This window comes from Phaseolus vulgaris, chromosome 11 (assembly GCF_000499845.2).
Source record: "Phaseolus vulgaris cultivar G19833 chromosome 11, P. vulgaris v2.0, whole genome shotgun sequence".
Taxonomy (NCBI): domain Eukaryota; kingdom Viridiplantae; phylum Streptophyta; class Magnoliopsida; order Fabales; family Fabaceae; genus Phaseolus; species Phaseolus vulgaris.
In genome coordinates, this window is record NC_023749.2 from 17,426,464 (window position 1) to 17,447,026 (window position 20,563).

The 20,563-nt window shown below is 45.2% G+C and overlaps 1 protein-coding gene across 1 annotated transcript; it reads left to right on the forward strand.

The window, feature by feature from the left end:
* The first annotated feature begins 3,378 nt into the window (after window positions 1-3,378).
* On the forward strand, window positions 3,379-20,131 carry LOC137835715 (uncharacterized). Its single transcript, XM_068644346.1, has 4 exons — window positions 3,379-3,488; window positions 3,552-3,852; window positions 18,913-19,717; window positions 19,809-20,131. Exons 1-4 carry the CDS (start codon window positions 3,379-3,381, stop codon window positions 20,129-20,131), a joined length of 1,539 nt encoding a protein of 512 aa, XP_068500447.1.
* The last annotated feature ends 432 nt before the right edge of the window (window positions 20,132-20,563 follow it).

The window sequence follows — 20,563 nt, forward strand, 5'->3', positions numbered from 1 at the left end:
GGGACTTCATGCAGGTGTGTGCCCTGGAAGAAGGAGACACGTGGATGACTCCCTACAGACACGTGAAATGCCGCAAGGTATACCCTGGTGGACGGGACGTTGTTCAGGCATGGGTTTACACACCCAATCTTGACGTGCGTAAGTGGAGATGAATGCACTAGGATAATGGCTTAAGAATCTTGAGACAAAGTTTAAGAATAACAAAATAAGAGTTTTTCAAAGAGTTCTGAGATTGCTTAAGAGTTGAGAGATTGATCAAGGTGCTGGAATAAGATTCTACTTGTATTGATTTCAGATATTCATCTGTAACAAGTGTAATCTTTGTAAATTGCTGAACAATTCGTTTGTTCGTTTTGCTGAGATTGGCTGTGTGTTCTTGAGGTGTTCAAGATCAGCAATCTTAGTATTGGCTAAGGAGAGTGTGTTTATTCTCTTGGTTGTGGTGTAAGTGATCAAGTGGTGATTGCTTAGTGGATATCCTCAGGGTTTCTGTGAAGACTGGATGTAGCTCTAGTTTGGAGTGAACCAGTATAAACAACTGTGTACAATCTTTCTATCCCTAACTCTTTAATTTCAGTTTGTTTGTTGTTTGCTGGTATAAACAACCGATTGTTTCGAAGAAACAACCGATTGTTTTTTCTAGTATTACAGTTTTTGCTTGCTGTTTTGGCTAACTGAATTGCTGAATCAATTGGTTTTTGAAATAAATTCATTCTAGCTTTGAAAAGTTTGTGAAAACCCCTTTAAACAATTCACCCCCCCTCTAGTTTAAAGTCATCTTTTCTAACAATTGGCATCAAGAGCTTGGTTCTTGTAAGTCATTCAAGTTGATCCTAAAATATTTTAAAATGGCTGATAGACTACCGTTTGGGGAAGGTGCCTCAATAAACAGACCACCCTTGTTTTGTGGTTTGAATTACCAGTTTTGGAAAGTTAGAATGAAAATATTTATGGAATCTCTTGACAAAGGAATTTGGGATGCAATTGAAAATGGCCCTTTTATCCCAAAGTTTGAAAAAGATGGTGCTGTCATTGAGAAGCCATGGTCTCAATGGACTGATGCAGAAAGTAAAAAGGCCAAATTCGATTGCATTGCCAAAAATATTATAACCTCTGCTTTAAATTCTGATGAGTTTTTCAAGGTCTCACAATGCAAATCATCAAAAGAAATGTGGGATACTTTGGAAGTCACTCATGAAGGAACAAATGAGGTGAAAAGAGCTAGAAAGCATGCTCTCATCCAAGAGTATGAGATGTTTAGAATGCTTAAAGGTGAAACGATAGCTGAAGTGCAGAAAAGGTTTACACACATCATCAACCACCTTATGAGCCTAGACAAGACGTTTGACAAAGAAGAGCTGAACATCAAGATCTTGAAATGTCTTGATAGAGCATGGCAACCAAAGGTAACCGCTATTTCCGAATCTAAAGATCTAACATCATTAAGTGTTGCTTCTTTGTTTGGAAAGCTTAGGGAACATGAGCTAGAGATGAATAGACTCAATGTTCAAGAGAGTGAATATAAGCACACAAGAAGCATAGCCTTGAAAGCATCCAAACATAAGGGAAAGCAAGATTCAAGTGATGATAGTGATGAGGAAAATCTAAGTTTGCTGTCAAGAAAATTCAGCAAATTTCTAAAGAGAAACCGCAACAAAGACAACAACAAGGATAGGTATGGAAACAAGAAACCCAATGAATTTAATTCAAATAACTATACTTGTTTTGGTTGTGGTGAGCAAGGTCACATAAAGGCAGATTGTCCTAACAAGAGCAAAGAGAAAAAGACAAGCTACAAGGAGAAGAAAGGCAAGACAAAAATAGCCTACATAGCTTGGGATGAAAATGAGGTGTCATCATCAAGTTCTTCATCAAGTGAAGATGAAAAGGCCAACATATGCTTAGTAGCTGAGGATGATGATGATGATTCTTGCAGTTCAAGTGAGGTAAGTTCATGTGCTTCCTTAAATGAACAAAACTATAGTGAATTGCTTGAAGCTTTTCAAGAAACTCATGATGAAGCTAATAGATTGGTTCTTTCAAACAATCGATTGAAAGATATTAACAATGGGCTTGAAAAGAAAGTTAAATCACTTGAAGAGCATCTTTGAAAAGCAAAAATTGATTTTGAAAAACTGGAAAATCATTTAAAAATGCCTCTCGCAAGTGTGATACTCTCATTTGCACAAATTGTGAAAATCTTGAGAAAAAAGGTTCACTATCTTGTTGAAATTGTGGACAAGCTTTCAAAAGGGAAATCAAACTTTGAGAATGTCTTGGCATCTCAAAGCTGTGTTTTTGGAAAGGCTGGTTTAGGCTTCAATCCACAGAACAAGCAAGATAGGTTTTCAATTTTTTTTTAAGAAAATCAGAAAAACAACCGATTGTTAAGACGAAACAACCGGTTGTTACATGCTTTTACTGCATGAAGAAAGGCCACTCTGTTAGATTCTGTAAAATTAGAAAATATTGTGTTCCTAAAGTTTTTATGAAATGGATTCCTAAGGAATGTGATGTTTCTAACAGCAAAGAAAAGCCAAAAGGACCCAAATTTGTAAGGGGACCAAATCTTGCAACTTGAATTTGTTTATGCAGGAAAAATGAAGAGAAAAAGAAGAACTGAGCCATCTGATAAAGCTGTTGAAGAAAAAGGCAGTCATTGAAGCTGTATCAATGCTATGCAAAAGGTCAAAACAGTGAAAATAAGTTTTCTTGATCAACAAGCAATTGGCTCATTGAAGAAACAACACAAGGATAAGACTTTCCTTTATATGCTATCAATTTCTGTTTCAAAGTTCTTTCTTATGATTAATTGTCTTTCAATCAATGTCATGTGCTTTAATCTGTTTCTGTTAATGGTTAAAAATTTCAAAATCAAAGTTTTTAACTGCTGCAGAAAAACAACCGATTGTTTATTCGAAACAACCGATTGTTTTGAGTCTGACAGCATTGTGAAGAAATTGATTTAACTGCTTTTTGAAATTCTATCCATTGCTGATCAATTTCAAAGGGAGAATCTTGGTCAAAAGATCTGTGTTGAAATCTGAGCATGATCAGAAAGAAGTTACAACAGTAATAAAGGAATATATTCCAAAATCTTGGAAATTAAAGAGCCTTAATGACTAGTCAAAGATCACATGTGAAGACCATGTGATTTTCAGCTTTTTCTGACATTTTCAGTGCAGAACAAAGTCAAGTCCTCTCTCTGAAAAATCAGGTACCCATTGAATGAAATTAAATTCAAATTGATTCTCTTTCTACTATAAAATTAGGTGCAGATTTCTTCCATCAAGAACAACCAATTGCAACATCTCTTGCAATATCTCTTGCACCATCTCTTGCAAAATTTATGTGAAGTGAGTTTTCGTCTCTGCTGTCATGGAATCAACCTCTCCCACCTCTAAAAGAGTCAAAACCAGAGCTGTAAGGACTGGAGGAAGACTTGAAAGCTGGTTTTCTGGTGACACCGAACTCACTGAGAAGTATAGGTATGAAACAAGTGTCAAGAAGATAAACAACCCCAAGGTTGTGTGCTTTGATTGACTGAAAAGTCAAAAGCTTGACAAAGTGAGGAGGCTTCTCAAGGACCAGTCACTTAGAAAATTTCTGGAGCTAAAAGGGAACATATATCCAGATTTTGTGAGGGTATTCTACACCAACTTGAAGTTTCAGGGAAACAACCTAGTCTCTCATGTGAAAGGTGTGGAGATGGAAATAACTCATGAGGTTTGGGCAGCTGTTGCTGGACTTAAGTTCTCTGGTCTGAGAATCAACAGGGGAAACCTTGGTGTGGTGGAAGATTTCAACAAAATTCAGTTCTACAAAAATTGCTTAAAGAACAATCAATCTCAAGTTAGCACATGCTCGGTTGGAGGTTTGAAGCTTGATGAGAGATTGCTTGCTCTCATTGCAACTTGGATTCTAACTCCAAGGGGGAGTAATCACTCTGTGCTGACTGAAGAAGATCTGGTTTACATCTTCTGCATCACCAAGAAAGTGAAGATCAATTGGATTCACATAATCAAAGAACATATGCAAAAAGCCATGAGGTTAGGCATCAGTTAAAGTTTTAAAGTCCTCATCGTCTTTCGGCGATCGGAGGCACCAACAATGACTAAAGACCCCAGCGCTCTCGTGCGTTTGGAGGCGAGAAAAGAAAAGACCTCCTCGCCCTCGAGCGAGTGCAGGCGAGAAAAGAAAAGACCTAAAGGAGGTTTTTATTAAGGAAGGAAGAGGCAATTCACCATCACACTTGAAGTTCTTCCTTCTAGTCTTCTCAAAATTAAAAGAAGACATAAAATAAAGAGAGGCCCAAGCCCAAAGCCCAAAGCCCAAGCCCAAGCCCAAGTCCATCCTATGAAGGGCAAGGCCAAGTTTTAAATAATAAAGAATATTGTTTGAAGGTGCTTAGAGGGAAACATTAGAAACCTCTATTGTTAAAGCATCTTTTAGTCTTTAGTTAGGAGTCTTAGGGGGGGGGGGGGTGTTAGTAGATAGGTGTAGGAGTAGAAAAGGAGGTGCCAAAGTCAAGGAAGAGGTCACACCTTCCTCATGCTTTGTTTTAGGCGCAAATTCTAGAAGCTTTTTGGGAGGGAGTTTTTGAATTTGTGTAGCTTATATTTCAGCACCTTAGGCTATAAATAGAGGTGCTCTCTTTGTATTTTTCATATTTGAATTTATCTAAAGAAACTATACTCAAAATTGGAGTGAGCATTGAAGAGCTTTTGAGCCTTCTTCTCTAGTCTTATCTTGAAGGATCATGGTTTCCTCAAGTGGCGGCTTGCACACTCATCTAGGAGCATCCATACTTCTAGTGGCGTGATCATCCAACCTTTCTTCCATCTTAATGAGCATTCTCTTCTCCTTCCTTTCTTCTTTTGTTAATTTCCTTGTCTTAGCTTGTTTCCTAGTTGTTTTGGTTCGGCAATTTCAGCTTGTTAATGTGTAGCTATGGTTCATTTGTGTTCTTGGCTGTTCTTCATCTTTTCTTCTTTAATTCCAGCATTTTGATTCGGTACCTTGCTGTTTTGTTTTGTTAATTAGTGTTTTTGCCTTTCCTCCATCTCTTTTGGTTCAATTTGACAATATGTGGAACATTCAAATGAGTTTGGGATTTGGTACTAGTTTTTGGTGAGTTCTTGTCTTAGAACATTGATCCAACTCTAAGAAAAGTGCCTAAATTTTGTCTACCTCAAGGTGATTCCTAAGAATGTCAAGAATCATTCTCTATATGGCTAGTGGAATCACATCATGTGGTATCATGAGTCTTAGGTTCTTCTTGTTTAATTGTTGAGTTGTGTGCACTTTAATTTCAAGAACTCTTTAATTTTCTTGCAATTTAAGTTTCTGTTTTAAGTGTTAATTGAGTTTTCTTGCTGTTTTTCTTTTGTTACACCAAGTGCTTGTGAAAAGGTTTATGGCACTCATTATTCATGAGTATGGTTGCTCTTTTGGAATGGCATTCTCCTTCCTAGAGTTTACCTTAAGCTTCCTTTCACTTGTTGTTATTTTTTGTCATATGTCTTTTAATTTTGTAATCATGTCAAGTTTTGTCTTAGTCATGTTATTCCATAATTGTCATTACTTCTAGTAGTACTTTTAGTTTTTTGATTGTTTCTTGCTTTAGTGTCATATAATTTTCTGAATTGATATTGATCCTTTGTGCATTTTGTTTTTAGAATTGAGTTCATACTTGTATTCTAGACCTATACAAGTTCCAATACATCATTTTCCATTATGTCTTTGCTAGTTCATAATTCTGTTTTTTGTTCCTATTAGGATTCCTCTGTTTTTGAAAAAAAAGTGCTTACTCTTTTTCCTTATTGCAATTGATTTACTCACTGGAAAATTCTGAAATTCTGGATTTGTGATATTCAAAGTGTTAGAAAAGAGTAGAAAAAATAATCATTCAAAAATTCAAAGTACACAAAAAATGATAAATAAAATAAAAAAAGTGTACAAATCTGCCGAAAAGAATACGGTAATCTGGCAGCGATTTTAAAAAATTTATCTCAATTAATTGGCTTACTGTTTTTAATTGATTCCAGTGCCATTATTGAGTTAACATCTTGAAGTTTCTGTGGTTTAAATTTCATAATCCAGTTCTGATGTGATTCCACTAGCCATGTAGAGAAAGGTTCTTGACCTTCTTAGGAATCACCTTGAGTTGGACATTATAGAGGCACTTTTCTTAGAGTTGGATCATTGTTCTAAGACAAGAACTCACCAAAAACTAGTACCAAATCCCAAACTCATTTGGATGAACCAATTATAGTCAAATTAAACCAAACAAAAGAGGTAGAATTAAGAAGTACCGAACAGAATTGCATAAGAACACATTTCAACCGAACAAAATGAAATTAAAAGGCAAAGAACAAAACATAGGTGCTGGAAAATTAAGGACAGCCGAACCAAAAAACAAGACAACAAGCTTAGAACAAAGAATTAACAAAGAAGAAAGGAAGGAGAGAAGAAATGCTCATGAAGATTGATCCTGCCTGTTGACCGGAACGCTAGAAACTGCCTCGTCAAAGGATCGACGTGCGCACCGCTTCAAACCTCCGTTCTTCTTCGAGATCCACCTCAAGAACCTGCAAAGGAACAGAACGGCGCCGCTGCGGCCGATCGCACTCCAACGCCCAAGTCAGTGACCGAATCACCAAATACTAAGAGAACAGGAACCGTGCAAATTCTCTCTCACAGTAAGCTCTATAACTCGCAAGCGTAAAGAGTATAATCTGAACGCGCGTACCTCAGAAAGTTCGTTAAGAACTCTTATATACCTGGTTACTTTCTCTCTCCTGGCAGTTACAGACTTGGACACGTGGCTCGCATCTAGTCGTACACGTGCCTTCATCTGGAGCCTCCTTGACTTGGGCGTTGCTTCTACTCTCATTTTGCTAAGTTACTTATGCATGGTACTGCCCAGTGCATAGCTAACTTGGGAGTGCGATCTCTACTGGAATTGGCGAGTTAGGGTGCCTTCGTACACCTTCCCTGTGGTCTCGCCGGCCGCCTTCATAATCTGCACCACCTTCATCTCTGGCGATGTGCTTGCTCTGGCGATCTCCAATCACTAGGTCGCCTGAGTTTACATCTGGCGACTTCATCTTTAACCGGGAGATCGCCGGTTCTGGTATGCTGGAGATCGGAACACGCCAACTTAATAACTGGCGACTTCACGAGCCCCCCGACTTCCTTCCCTTCTGCCAACCTGGCGCCTTGTCAACACGCCTATACTGTAGCTGGATGCCACGTCATCACTTCCGACTACCAGGGCGGTACACAAGCTCCCCAGTCTTAAGCGAAGACTTGTCCAGCGAAAAGACTAGAAGAGTCACGTCAACATCGGTCTACGTGGCACTGACGCAGAATTCCAAGCGATTGTACCTTCTGCTTCTCTGACGCTCCACCAAACCCCTCACCCATCGTTCGACACGTGGCTTCATCAACGGCTACCTTCAGTTACCGTTTGCGCTTCCCAAACCCATTTCGAAAAAAACTCTTAAACCCATTTTCACTCCACACTGTTCCATCACTTTTCTTCATATTCACAAACGCTCTAACTTCCTCCTGCAAAAAACTCTCAGCGCCCTCCAACATTCTGAATCACCATCATCCTTCGTCGTCTTCCTGATCATCAAAAGGTACCTACTTTCCTTCTTCCACTGGTTTTTCTTGCATTTTAACCGTTTCGCATCATCTTGTAACTGTCTGGTGCATACGCTCTGGGTTGCTTTTTCCATTTCTCCTTCTGCGTAACTTAGGGCTTCGTCAATCGTCGCAACGAACCTTCGTTCGTTCGCTTTCCACCCTTCTGCGTAACTTAGGGATCGAGTCAGCCTCTGCGAACCCTGATCATTTTTCCTTTTCTTCTTCCTTTGCAGCTTCGAGAATGACCCGCTCAAAGATCACCCCGAATCCTCCTCCTTCATCGCGACACCCCTCTTCTCAAGCACTCATCCCACCGCGAGCACGCGGTGCTTCATCTTCCCAGGCTGAGAGGCCTGCACCTTCCCGCCCCAACCTGGCCCAGGCGACTCCACCTATCGCCGGAGGAGCCCCCATTCCCCTGCCAGACTTCAAAAAACTCTACCCCTGGGCCAACTCGACCCTGTTGGGGGAAACGTCTTCCGTGAACACTGCTGGAGCAGTCTTGCGATTGACTAAGGGGGATGAGCCTCACCAATCATTTCATAAGGAGCACGATGAAAAGATGATAGTGCTACCTTGCCCCCCCGATCTGCCCGTTTGTGTCGACGATAAGGTGAGTGCTGACGGGCCCTTCTGCTTCGTCTACACAACCTTATTCAAGAAGGTGAAGCTCAAGTTCCCTTTCACCCGTTTCGAAAGGGAGCTCCTTACCGAGCTCAACATCGCCGCCGCCCAGCTCCATCCCAACAGCTGGGCGTTTGTGCGAGCGTTCGAAGTGATGTGCGACCATCTGGGGTTGCCCGCATCCGTAGACGTATTTCTATTTCTCTTCGAAGCCAAGCACCCAGGAGATCGCCTGTGGGTTAGCTTGAATGCGATTGCTGGGAGGTCAATCTTCTCCATCTTCCAGCAATCTTATAAAGACTGGAAAGGGAAATTCGTCCAAGTGCGCCCTAACGACAAAGACGCCTCCCTACTTGACGGCTTCCCCTTGTACTGGGTGGACAAGGGAAAAAAAGAGTCCAAGAGCTGCTTCAGGAGACCCTGAAGTCCTGATAGCATGGGGGCGTTGGACAGAGATCTCTGCCTCTTTTGGAAAAGGGTGGTGGATGCCAACATCACTTTCCTCACCACCACCTTGATCTGCTTCGAATTTTACGAGGACCAACTTGAAATTCGAATAGGTTAGAACACTTGAACTGTTGTTTTAGTACTGCTTCTATTTAACTGTTTCTGGGCGTCTTGTGCGTTATGCGCAAGACTTTGGTTTTATTTTTCTGCACCGATCATCTGCTTTGCTGCATACTGCCTTATGCACTTATTTTCTCTCTGAGTTAACCCATGCATTTTCGTTCTATGCAGATAACATGTTGGGCAAGGGTATGCTCGCTGAATTGAGGGCGCTCGCCCGAACCCACGGGCTGGCGACGGGCTCTCAAACAGTACCGAATTCGGTGGTGGAGATCGCCGTCACCCAGGGTCGATCGCCACCTAAGGGCCCAGCTCCCTCCGATGTCCAGCCCGCCGCCCAACGTAAGAAGCTTGTCCTCAAAAGGCCTAAGAGGAAAGCTCCCCAGATAGTCCACGAGGAGGAGGAAGAAGATGACGAGGTCACCGAAGATGGCCTCGTTACAAAGAGGAAGAGGGTGGCACCTTCTTCACCGCCTGCCCCACCCCCTCTTCCAATCTCAACACCGCCATCCACGCCTGCTCCACCTCCAACAATGCCATCTCCACCAGCTCCCGCTTCCCCAGTCCAAGCCATTCCGTTGGCAACTGCGCCACCCGCGGTCGAGGCCGCCGAAGACAACTTCTTGGAGGACCCCCCAAGCGCCTCCACGCCATATGTATCAGCTGGAGGGGTCCTCCTTCTAACGCCTCAGCTGCAGATGCCGCTCCAATCGGGGATGAGGTTGCCCACACCTCTCCGATTTTGATCACCGAGTCTCCGACGTCGCCACCACGAGCAGAAACACCCACTGAAGAACCAACTAAAGAGGGTGGCGACGGAAACCAACAACAGGCCCCACCAACGCCTCTCCAAGCAGCAAACCTCCCTCTCGAGGTCACGAGGATGTGGGAGCCTTTATCTGCTAAGCTGAAGACGATAGCAGAAGATATTCCCGCCATCATAACTAGGGCGGTGCAGAGCTCCACCAGGAAGCTCCAGGACGACCTCTTCAACCTCAAAACAGAGAACAGCACCATGAAGGTTGAGGTGGAGAAGTTGTCCTTCAACTTGACACTCGCGGAGATTGAGCACTCCCGAGTAGAAGACGCAATGAGCACCGAGCTCAGATTGGCGCGCAAGGAGGCCACTGATCTCCGCCATAAGGTGCAGCAACTGGCTCAAGAAAAAATTGAACTGGAGAGCAAGATTGTGCCTTATCGCGTCAAGGTGGCTGACCTGGAGGCTCTCATAAAATTTGACGCCGCCAAGGTGAAGAAATTGGAGCAAAGGTCAGCCGACCAAGAGACCCTCCTTGGAAAGGTGGAAAAGGCGAGAGATGACGCCATGGCTGAGCTTGCTGAAGCCAACAAGGAAAAAGGGGAGCTCGCTGCCGAATTGGGACAAGCGCAAGCAGAATCCAAGAAGGTTGGTGACGACCTTCTCCAGGCTCAAGAAACCAATGAACAACTCAAGAAACAAGTTGGAGAGCTGGAGCAGCAGAATAAGGAGCTGAAAGAACAGACTGAAGATCTCAAGAAACGGATTGAGGAACTTCAGAAGCAGATTGAAGAACTCAAGCTGAATTCTGCTCAAATTCTGGCTGCTGGATTCGAAGCTGCGCGGGAACAATTTGCCTGCTTGTTCCCCGACCTGGACCTCAGCATGGTGTCTCTTGATAACGAGGTAGTGGATGGAAAAGTGGTTCCCGCTGAAGACTAATCGATTCTCTCCATCTGCTACCTTCGTGCCTTTCCCTTGTATATAATTCTGTAATAAACTCGTATTTTCTTGTACACGTATTTTTGAGCTGATACTTTACTTAATGAAATTTCCTTTGCATCTTTTCTTGTAACCTCTTCGTCTACCTTTAACTTTCCTTGCGTGATTTACGTCGAAGAAATAACTTAGTAATCTCGTAGGCATGATCTTGTACTTAGCCGTTTCGAACCATCTCAACTTCGAATAATAATCACATTTATCAACTCGCAAACTTAAGGCAATGAACCTTAGCGTAAAATGATACTCCAAGCAATGGACTTTAACTCAACCCCTGGCTTTATGACGTCGTTACACCCGATCTGCTTCATCAAACGGGTCTTTGACTTCTCGCCATTGCTTGAACGTTTCCTGGTCGCCAGAGACTCTTGGCGACACCAGTTTCTTCCTGCCTTCACACCTTGGCCATTGCTCTTTCATCTGGGGGTAGAGGCGCCTTTCGGATCCTTCTCTACCTCCTTGTGCTTCAGAGCAAGAGACCGGGTGGCTAGGCGTTCTCTTCGAACCTACCTTAGCCACCCTCAGAACTTCTTCCACCCTCTACACCATACCTGAACTCGTTCGAGACGAGAAGGATTTTATCTTGCCTGAACTCGCTCATAGGCGAGAAGGTCTTTAACTCGCCTGAACTCGCTCATAGGCGAGAAGGTCTTTAACTCGTGCCTCTATATTGCCCCAGGGGTTACATCTTCTCGCCCCCAGAAACATTGAGGACTTTTACTGGCGCCTCTACATTGCCCCAGGGGTTACATCTTCTCGCCCCCAGAAACACTGAGTTCTTTTCATTGGTGCCTCTACATTGCCCCAGGGGTTACATCTTCTCGCCCCCAGAAACACTGAGGACTTTTCACTCTTTCTCGCCTACACTCGCTCGACGGCGAGGAGGTCTTTTACTTGCCTCTACATTGCCCCAGGGGTTACATCTTCTCGCCCCCAGAAACACTGAGGACTTTTCGCTCTTCCTCGCCTGCACTCGCTCAGCGACGAGGAGGTCTTTAACTTGCCTCAGGACGCGCGAGGGCGTTGAGGTCTTTCAACTGGTGCCTCCGATCGCCGAAAGACGATGAGGACTTAAAAACTTTAACTGATGCCTCCAATCGCCGAAAAACGATGAGGACTTAAAAACTTTAACTGATGCCTCCAATCGCCGAAAAACGATGAGGACTTAAAAACCTTTTAGAAAGCATGCAATATATCTTTAACTCGCCTTGAGTCACGTACAAGTGACAAGGTCTTTCTTCAAAACTTTTTCGAAAACAGCAAGCATGCAATCTGAAAACGCCTTATACTTCGAAAACTCTTCTTTTATTGGGTGGCCTCATTAAAAACCCTCCTTAGGGAAAAAAGAGTGCCCCCTTCAAACTGTTTTATCAGAGACATTGTAATATAACTTTTGTGTTTGTCTTTACTTACAAAGCTCTTAACTATAGTACAACTTCAGGTGCGTGGCGTTCCAGGTGCGAGGAATCGCCCCTCCTTCCAGCGTCTCTAAGCGGTAGGCGCCGTTCCCGAGCGCCTCGGTTATTCTGAACTGTCCCGTCCACTTAGGCGACAGCTTATTCTCCATCTCGTACTGGTGGGCTTTTCTCATCACCAGGTCGCCTTCTCTAAATTGCCTTGGCATCACCTTCGAGTTGTACCTTCGTTCAATCCTTCTCTTCACCGCCTCAGCCTTCAATCTCGCCTCTTCCCTGACCTCGTCCAGTAGATCCAGGTTCAGCCTTCTCTCTTCATTCGAGTCTTCCTCTACAAAGTTCTGGAATCTCGGCGAGCTCTCCTGGATCTCTACTGGAATCATCGCATCACACCCATAGACCAAACTGAACGGGGTCTCATGGGTTCCTGACTGCTCGGTGGTGTGGTATGCCCAGACTATACGGGGCACCTCCTCAGCCCAGCTTCCCTTGGCTTTTTCTAGCCTTCTCTTTAAACCTCTCAACAACACCCGATTAGCTGACTCCACCTGGCCATTTGTCTGAGGGTGCTCGACGGATGCAAACACTTGTTGAATTCCCACCCCTTCGCAAAGCTTCTTCAACAGGTGATTGGCAAACTGAGTCCCATTGTCCGACACCAGGCGCTTAGGCACTCCAAACCGGCACACGATGTTCTTCCACACGAAACCTTCGATCTTGTGTGCGGTGATCTGGGCCACTGGTTCTGCTTCGATCCACTTGGTGAAATATTCAATTGCCACCACCAAGTACTTCATCTGCCTGATCGCCAGCGGAAAAGGTCCCAGGATGTCGATTCCCCACGTATGAAACGGCCAAGGGCTGTAAATCGACTTCAACTCCTTGGGAGGCGCCTTGTGCCAATCGGCGTGCTGTTGGCACTGTTTGCAACACTGCGCATACTTCTTACAATCTTCTCTCATCGTTGGCCAGTAGTAGCCTGCACGGAGAGTCCTTGCGGCCAGAGCTCGACCCCCGACGTGGCTTCCACATATACCTTCGTGGTGCTCCGCCATGATTCTCGTGCACTTCTCGCCATGTATACATTCCAGGAGCGGGTGAGTGAACCCAAACCTGTACAGATCGCCATCAATCAGGGTGTACTTGCTAGAATTCTTCTTTACCTTCCTAGCCTCAGTCGGATCCAGTGGGAGAAGGCCATCTGCCAGGCACCGCTTGTATTGTGTTATCCAAGTGTCTGGCTCATGGGTAGCGCAGACCTGCATCACGTTTACCTCCTCTCCCCGACATGCTCTAATTCTCGGCGATCTCAGAGTTTCTTGCGTCAGGGACTTATGGCTTCTCGCTGCTTTCTCCGTCGACTTGCTTATCTGAAGGACCAGGTGATCTGCCACAAATGCTCTCGGCGTCTTCAGAGTTTCTTGAATCACCGTCCTCTGCCTACCCCCCTTGCCTGAACTGGCGAGCTTAGCTAGCAAGTCAGCTCGGGCATTCTGCTCTCTGGGCACATGCACTACTTCAAAGGAGGCAAAGGAACTCTTCTACTCCTGCACATATTCCAGATAGGCCGCCATTTGTGGATCTTTAGCCTGGAACTCCCCTGTTACTTGCCCTGTGACTAGCAGCGAGTCACTCTTAGCCATCAGCACCCTAGCACCCATCTCCTTGGCCAATAAAATTCCGGCGATCAGCGCCTCATACTCTGCTTGATTGTTACTGGCTTTGAAGGCGAATCTCAAAGATTGCTCGATCAGCACGCCATTGGGCCCTTCTAAAATGACTCCAGCACCGCTACCCTGCTGGTTCGACGATCCATCCACCGAGAGTACCCAACGGAAGTCGTCCCCCTCAACTCGTGCCGCCTCAGACGAGAGCTCGACCACGAAGTCTGCAAAGATCTGCCCCTTGATCGGGCCTCGGGGCTCATACTTGATGTCAAACTCTGACAGCTCCACTGCCCATTTCACCATCCTTCCCGCAACGTCGGGCTTCTTCAAAACTTTCTGGATGGGCAGGTCAGTCATCACCAGTATGGTGAAGCTATGGAAATAGTGGCGCAACCTCATTGCCGAAAACACCACAGCCAGCGCAGCCTTCTCCAGGGCCTGATATCTCGTTTCGGGGCCCTGCAACACCTTACTGACAAAATAAATAGGCTTCTGAGCCTGATCTTGGTCTTGGGCGAGCACCGCACTCACCGCCCTCTCAGTTACGGCAAAATACAACCTGAGAGGGATTCCCACCAGCGGTTTGCACAAAACCGGCGGGCTCGCCAGATACTCCTTCAGCTTGACGAAGGCTTCCTCGCACTCCTTCGTCCAGGCAAACTTGTTATTGCGCCTCAAGCACTGAAAATAGGGATGTCCCTTCTCTCCGCTAGCTGACACGAAGCGAGACAGGGCTGCCATCCGACCTGTTAGCTGTTGAACCTCCTTCACCGTAGCTGGGCTCCTCATCGCCAAGATGGCGGCGCACTTATCAGGGTTGGCCTCTATACCTCTTTCAGTCAAGAGGAAACCCAAAAACTTCCCAACTTCCACGCCGAAAATGCATTTCTCTGGATTCAGCTTTAATCTGAACTTGGCGATCGTTGTGAACAATTCTTCCAAGTCCGCAACGTGCTTGCTCTTTTTCGGCGAGGTCACGACCATGTCATCGACATACGCTTGCACGTTCCTTCCCAGCATCGGTGCAAGCACCCGATCCATCAGCCTCTGGTACGTGGTCCCCGCGTTCTTCAGCCCAAACGGCATCACCTTATAGCAATAGCACGACCTCTCCGTCATGAAGGCTGTCTTCTCTTCATCCATGGGATGCATCTTGATCTGGTTATACCCCGAGAAGGCATCCAGGAAACTCAGCAACTTACACCCTGCAGCACTGTCCACCAGGGCGTCTATACTTGGTAAAGGATACGAATCCTTTGGGCAAGCTTTGTTCAGGTCAGTGAAATCGATGCACATGCGCCATTTCCCATTACTTTTCTTTACCAGCACGACATTTGCCAGCCATTCAGGGTACTGGACTTCCCTGATGTGGCCTGCAGCAAGGAGTTTCTGTGTTTCATCTCTAATCGCCTGCCTCCTTTCCTCGTTGAACCTTCTTCTTCTTTGTCGCACTGGTCTCACCAAGTTGTCCATCGCCAGATGATGGCACAAGAAGTCGGGATCAATCCCGGGCATGTCCGAAGCCGACCATGCAAACGCGTCCAGATGCCGCTCAATCACCTTGGCGATCTGGTCCTGGAGCTCGACCTCCAGAGATCTTCCTAGCTTGAAGATCTTTCCCCCGATCTCTTTCTCGAGCCACTGCTCGACAGGTTTTGGCCTGGATTCGCTGGCGATCACCGCCCTGGCGATTCCCTGCTCTCTCGCTTCCTCAGGGCGATTCCGCGCCTCTTCCTCCTCCAGACCAGCGTTCCCCTCCCCCAGCTCAGCGTCCACCATCTCCACGTCCCTTCCGGCGGTCTCTTCTGTTACCGTCGATCTGGGCTTCACACCGGGAGGTGGGGTGGTTGTTACATAACTCACTGATCTCTTGTTTTTCAGGCTATTTTCATAGCACTTTTTTGCTTCTTTCTGATCAGACTTGATCGTGATCACCACTCCCTCCATAGACGGCAACTTCACCTTCATGTGCCGAGTCGACGGTATAGCGCCTATCCTGTTAAGCGTGGGCCTCCCCAACAGGATGTTGTATGCTGAAGGAGCGTTTACAATGAGGTACTTGATTTTCTCCGTCCTCGAACCAGCCTCATCTGTAAACGTGGTTCTCAACTCAATGTACCCCCTGACCTCCACCTGGTCACCAGCGAACCCATACAGGCACCCTCCATAGGGCCTTAGCTGGTCAAGGGGCAACTCCAGCTGCGTGAAAGTCGGCCAGAACATCACGTCTGCCGAGCTTCCCTGGTCCACCAGAACTCTGTGGACCTTCCTTTCCGCCGTAATCAACGAAATGACTATGGGATCGTTGTCATGGGGCACAACGTCCCGGAGATCCTGCTTGGTGAACGTAATGTCCACCTCCGGCGAGTGATCTTCAAACATATCCACTGTCATCACCGACCGCGCGTACTTCTTCCTCTGCGATGCGGTGCATCCACCACCTGAGAAGCCTCCTGCAATGGTGTGGATTTCCCCGTGGATAGGCATCTCGTGTTGCTGGGCTTCTCCACCCGTTGGCTGGGAACTCGACGCTCCCCCCGTCCTCCTGTCCAGCAGATAGTCATTTAGGAACCCGCTCTTAACCAGATCATCGAGCTGATACCCTAAGGACAAACACGAGTCCAAAGTGTGGCCAAAGCCCTGGTGAAACTCACACCAGCACCTTGTCGCCCACCTTCTCAGGCGCTTTCAACCTAGCAGATATATTGGGAATGGCGATCAGGTCCGCCAATCCCATAACGAACTTGTGCTTAGGCGGGCGATTGTATTCCCGGCGTGCTGGTTGCTGGCGTCCCTAGCCCCTCCCCTTGTTCCTCCTATCATAAGGATGGCGAGTCCTCTGGTCCTTCCTGGCCGCCGCCGCTGTCTCCAGCACCCTTTGCGGCTGGATCCTGGTCTGGGCGCGTGGCCTAGCGGGAGCCACGCTCCCTCTCTTCTCGGCGACCTCACTCTCGTCGGCGATGTGAGCCACCGCAAGTCGCCTGACCTCAGCAAACGTTGCAGGGTGAGCCCTGATCAAGGCCTCGCAGAATGGTCCTGGCAGCACGCCCTTCTTGAATGCATAGACCAGCATTTCTTCATCTTTAGCCGGCGATCTGACCATCTGCGCTCCAAAGCGATTCAGGTAGTCTCTGAGGGACTCTCCCTGGTACTGCCTTATATCAAACAAATCATAAGACACCCTGGGCGGTGCCTTGTTCACGATGTATTGCTCGACGAAAACCTTCGAGAACTGCTGAAAATTGGTTATGTGATCGTTAGGTAGGCTCACAAACCATTCCAACGTCGTTCCCTGGAGCGTACTCACGAACATCTTGCAATACACGGCGTATGACCCTCCCGACAGCATCATCTGTGTATGGAACGTGGTTAGATGAGCCTCTGGATCCTCCACGCCGGTAAAGACAGCCTTGACAGGGACTACGCTCGTAGGAATAGGCGTGTCAGTAATCGCCTGAGCGAAAGGCATAGGAAAAACACGAGGTGGCGACGACGGCGCAACCTCTTCAGCAGAAGAACGCCCTTGCTGCTCCTGAAGAGCTTGACGCAACTCCTCAGTCACCTTGCTGAGCTCCTCATTCCTGGCGCGAGAGGCGACCAGGTCCTCATGCATTCTCGCCTGCTCTACGCGCGAGGCTTCCACAGTTGCCTGCAACGAACGCATCATCTCTGCCATCTGCGCCATGGTCATGGCGGCGTCGCCTTCAGCAGCGACAGGCGCCACGGGGCTTGAACGATTGCTTCTCATTTTCCTCATGAACTTCAGCGAATCACAGAATGCAGCGAGCAACACTTACTTCAGCTATGATCGACTCAGCGATCAATCGGAAAAACTGTGCGAAACTCCGCAAGAAAATTCAAGAACACCGCAACCTCCAAAGAAACCTGCAACTCCACCAGAAACCACTGCTCTTCCCACGGATAACTGATCGAGCGAAAGAACTCAACTCCACTGAACAAATTACGCGTAAACAGCAGGAAAACCTCCTTTCACCGATCGAAAACCCAAACGAACGGTATAAAACGCGAATTCACCGAACAAATTTTGAGCAAACAGCGAACGATGGTTGCACCAGCACACAACCACGCGGAAAACTTCGAAAACCTTCAAGAGCTCACGCTGTGGATGGGAGCAAGTTTTACACGGCCCCACGGTGGGCGCCTGATGATCCTGCCTGTTGACCGAAACGCTAGAAACTGCCTCGTCAAAGGATCGACGTGCGCACCGCTTCAAACCTCCGTTCTTCTTCGAGATCCACCTCAAGAACCTGCAAAGGAACAGAACGGCGCCGCTGCGGCCGATCGCACTCCAACGCCCAAGTCAGTGACCGAATCACCAAATACTAAGAGAACAGGAACCGTGCAAATTCTCTCTCACAGTAAGCTCTATAACTCGCAAGCGTAAAGAGTATAATCTGAACGCGCGTACCTCAGAAAGTTCGTTAAGAACTCTTATATACCTAGTTACTTTCTCTCTCCTGGCAGTTACAGACTTGGACACGTGGCTCGCATCTAGTCGTACACGTGCCTTCATCTGGAGCCTCCTTGACTTGGGCGCTGCTTCTACTCTCATTTTGCTAAGTTACTTATGCATGGTACTGCCCAGTGCATAGCTAACTTGGGAGTGCGATCTCTACTGGAATTGGCGAGTTAGGGTGCCTTCGTACACCTTCCCTGTGGTCTCGCCGGCCGCCTTCATAATCTGCACCACCTTCATCTCTGGCGATGTGCTTGCTCTGGCGATTCCAATCTGAATTTTACAAAGGAAACACCTCTATTTATAGCCTAAGGTGCTGAAAAATAGGTGGGAAATTTCAAATAAACTCATTTGAAATTCCCACCAAAAACAAGTCACATGGGAGGTGTGACCTTTTTCTACTATGACACCTCCCAAAAACTACACCTACACACCTCTCCTAAGTCACATGGACAATGTGACTTTATTTTACATTTTCACACACCTTTATTTAATAACCACACCTCCTAAAACTATACAAGAGTATTTCAAAGCTTGGCCTTGCCCCTCATGGGATGGACTTGGGCTCTTTGGGCTTTGGCCTTCTTGGGCTTGGGCTTGGGCTTTGGGCTTGGGCCTCATCTTTATTTTATGTCTTCTTTTAATTTTGAGAAGACTAGAAGGAAGAACTTCAAATGTGAGGGTGGATGTCCTCTTCCTCCATTAATAAAAGCCTCCTTTATTTGATTCTCATCAAATTACCCTCCTTGTAAGCATTGCAACAAGTTAGGTCATCCACCGTTTAAGTGTTGGAGAAGGCCTGATGCTAAGTGCAACAAGTGCAATCAACTTGGGCATGAAGTAGTCATTTGTAGAAACCAAAGTGAGCAACAAGAATTAAACCAAAGTGAGCAACAAGATGTAGATGCTCAAATTGCAAATGAGGAGGATGTACTTTTCGTTGCAACTGGTTTCTCCAACAATATTTCAAGTGCATCGTGGCTAATTGATAGTGGATGCACAAACCACATGACTTATGACAAAAAACATTTCAAGAAGTTGAAGCCTTCAAAAATTTCAAAGGTCAAGATAGGCCATGGGGGTCACATTTCAGTAAAAGGAATAGGAACCAATGTTGTAGCAACACATTTAGGTACTAAAACAATTACTAATGTGTTATATGTACCTAACATAGACCAAAATTTGTTGAGTGTTGGTCAGTTGCTACAAAAAGGCTTCAAGGTGTTTTTTGAAGATAACCACTGTTTGATCAAGGATACTACAGGACAAGATTTGTTCAAGGTACAAATGAGAGGCAAAAGTTTCTCATTAGATCTATTTCAGGAGGAGCTGACTGGTCAAGGGCTTCTCAAGATGCAAAAATCTGAAATGAAAGATGATCCACTGATTAAAGGCAATCGACTACTCTCTGACATATATCATAGAGTTGTAGTATGTGAATCTGCTAATCACAAAGAACCTGCTGATCACAAAGAAGTTATCAATGACCCAAAGTCGAAAAAGGCAATGGAGGAAGTGTATATGATTGAGAAGAACAAAACTCAGGAGCAACCTAAAGGTACATCAAATGGATGTCAAGTCAACATTCCTTAATGGATTTCTTGAAGAAGAATTTTTTGTTGAGCAACCTAAAGGTTTCATTGTTGAAGGAAAAGAAGACAAAGTTTATAAGTTGTCTAAAGCTATTTATGGCTTAAAAGATATTCCCAGAACATGGTATAACAGAATTGATGATGATTATCTTATCAGTTTCGGCTTTGACAAAAGTCTTTTAGAATCTGCACCTTATGTCAAATCAAAAGGTGTTGAATGGAGATTAAGCAAAGCGAGGATGAAAAGAAGAATTTTTGCAGATTTGTTTTCCAAGCCACCTCCAGCCAACAAGTTTGAGTTCTCAAGACAGAAGAATGGAATTTGCAGTTCAAAAAATCAAGGAGGAGTGTTGGATATTGTGTTTTTTAACTGCAAATAAATACATAGTTGATTTATTCTGTACGTGATATTTTATTCTTCTGTTTTAATTGATGGTAACTGCTCATAAAATCATTTAAGAGTCAGTTACTGCAAGTAATATAAATGTAATTGTTTGCAAAGATAATTAAATATATATCTTCCTCTGATTTATTCTAAAAAAACCAACAAGTTGACAAATAATATGAAAATAATTTTTTATTTTTGCATTAGTTTTTTTTTTTTAGTTTTCGATACTTTTAATTTGCTATCACTCTTTCCACCAAAATAATTATCTATCCATTTATTTATAGCAAAATTATATTCTTATCAATTTATTTTCTTCCAATTATTATTTCTTGTCAACTGTTTATTTTTTTATCAATTTATTTGTTCTGACAATCTTTCTCAAATTGTTCTTTTTAATGTTTAGGTCAAAACGTGTGCTTTCCAA

Excerpts from the sequence above, each read along its gene's own strand:
- LOC137835715 (XM_068644346.1), top strand. The coding sequence starts at position 3,379 with ATGGAATCAACCTCTCCCACCTCTAAAAGAGTCAAAACCAGAGCTGTA. Across the intron at positions 3,489-3,551 it reads GAACTCACTGAGAAGTATAG|TCAAAAGCTTGACAAAGTGA; the intron begins GTATGAAACAAG and ends TTGACTGAAAAG. Across the intron at positions 19,718-19,808 it reads AACTCAGGAGCAACCTAAAG|GAAAAGAAGACAAAGTTTAT; the intron begins GTACATCAAATG and ends TCATTGTTGAAG.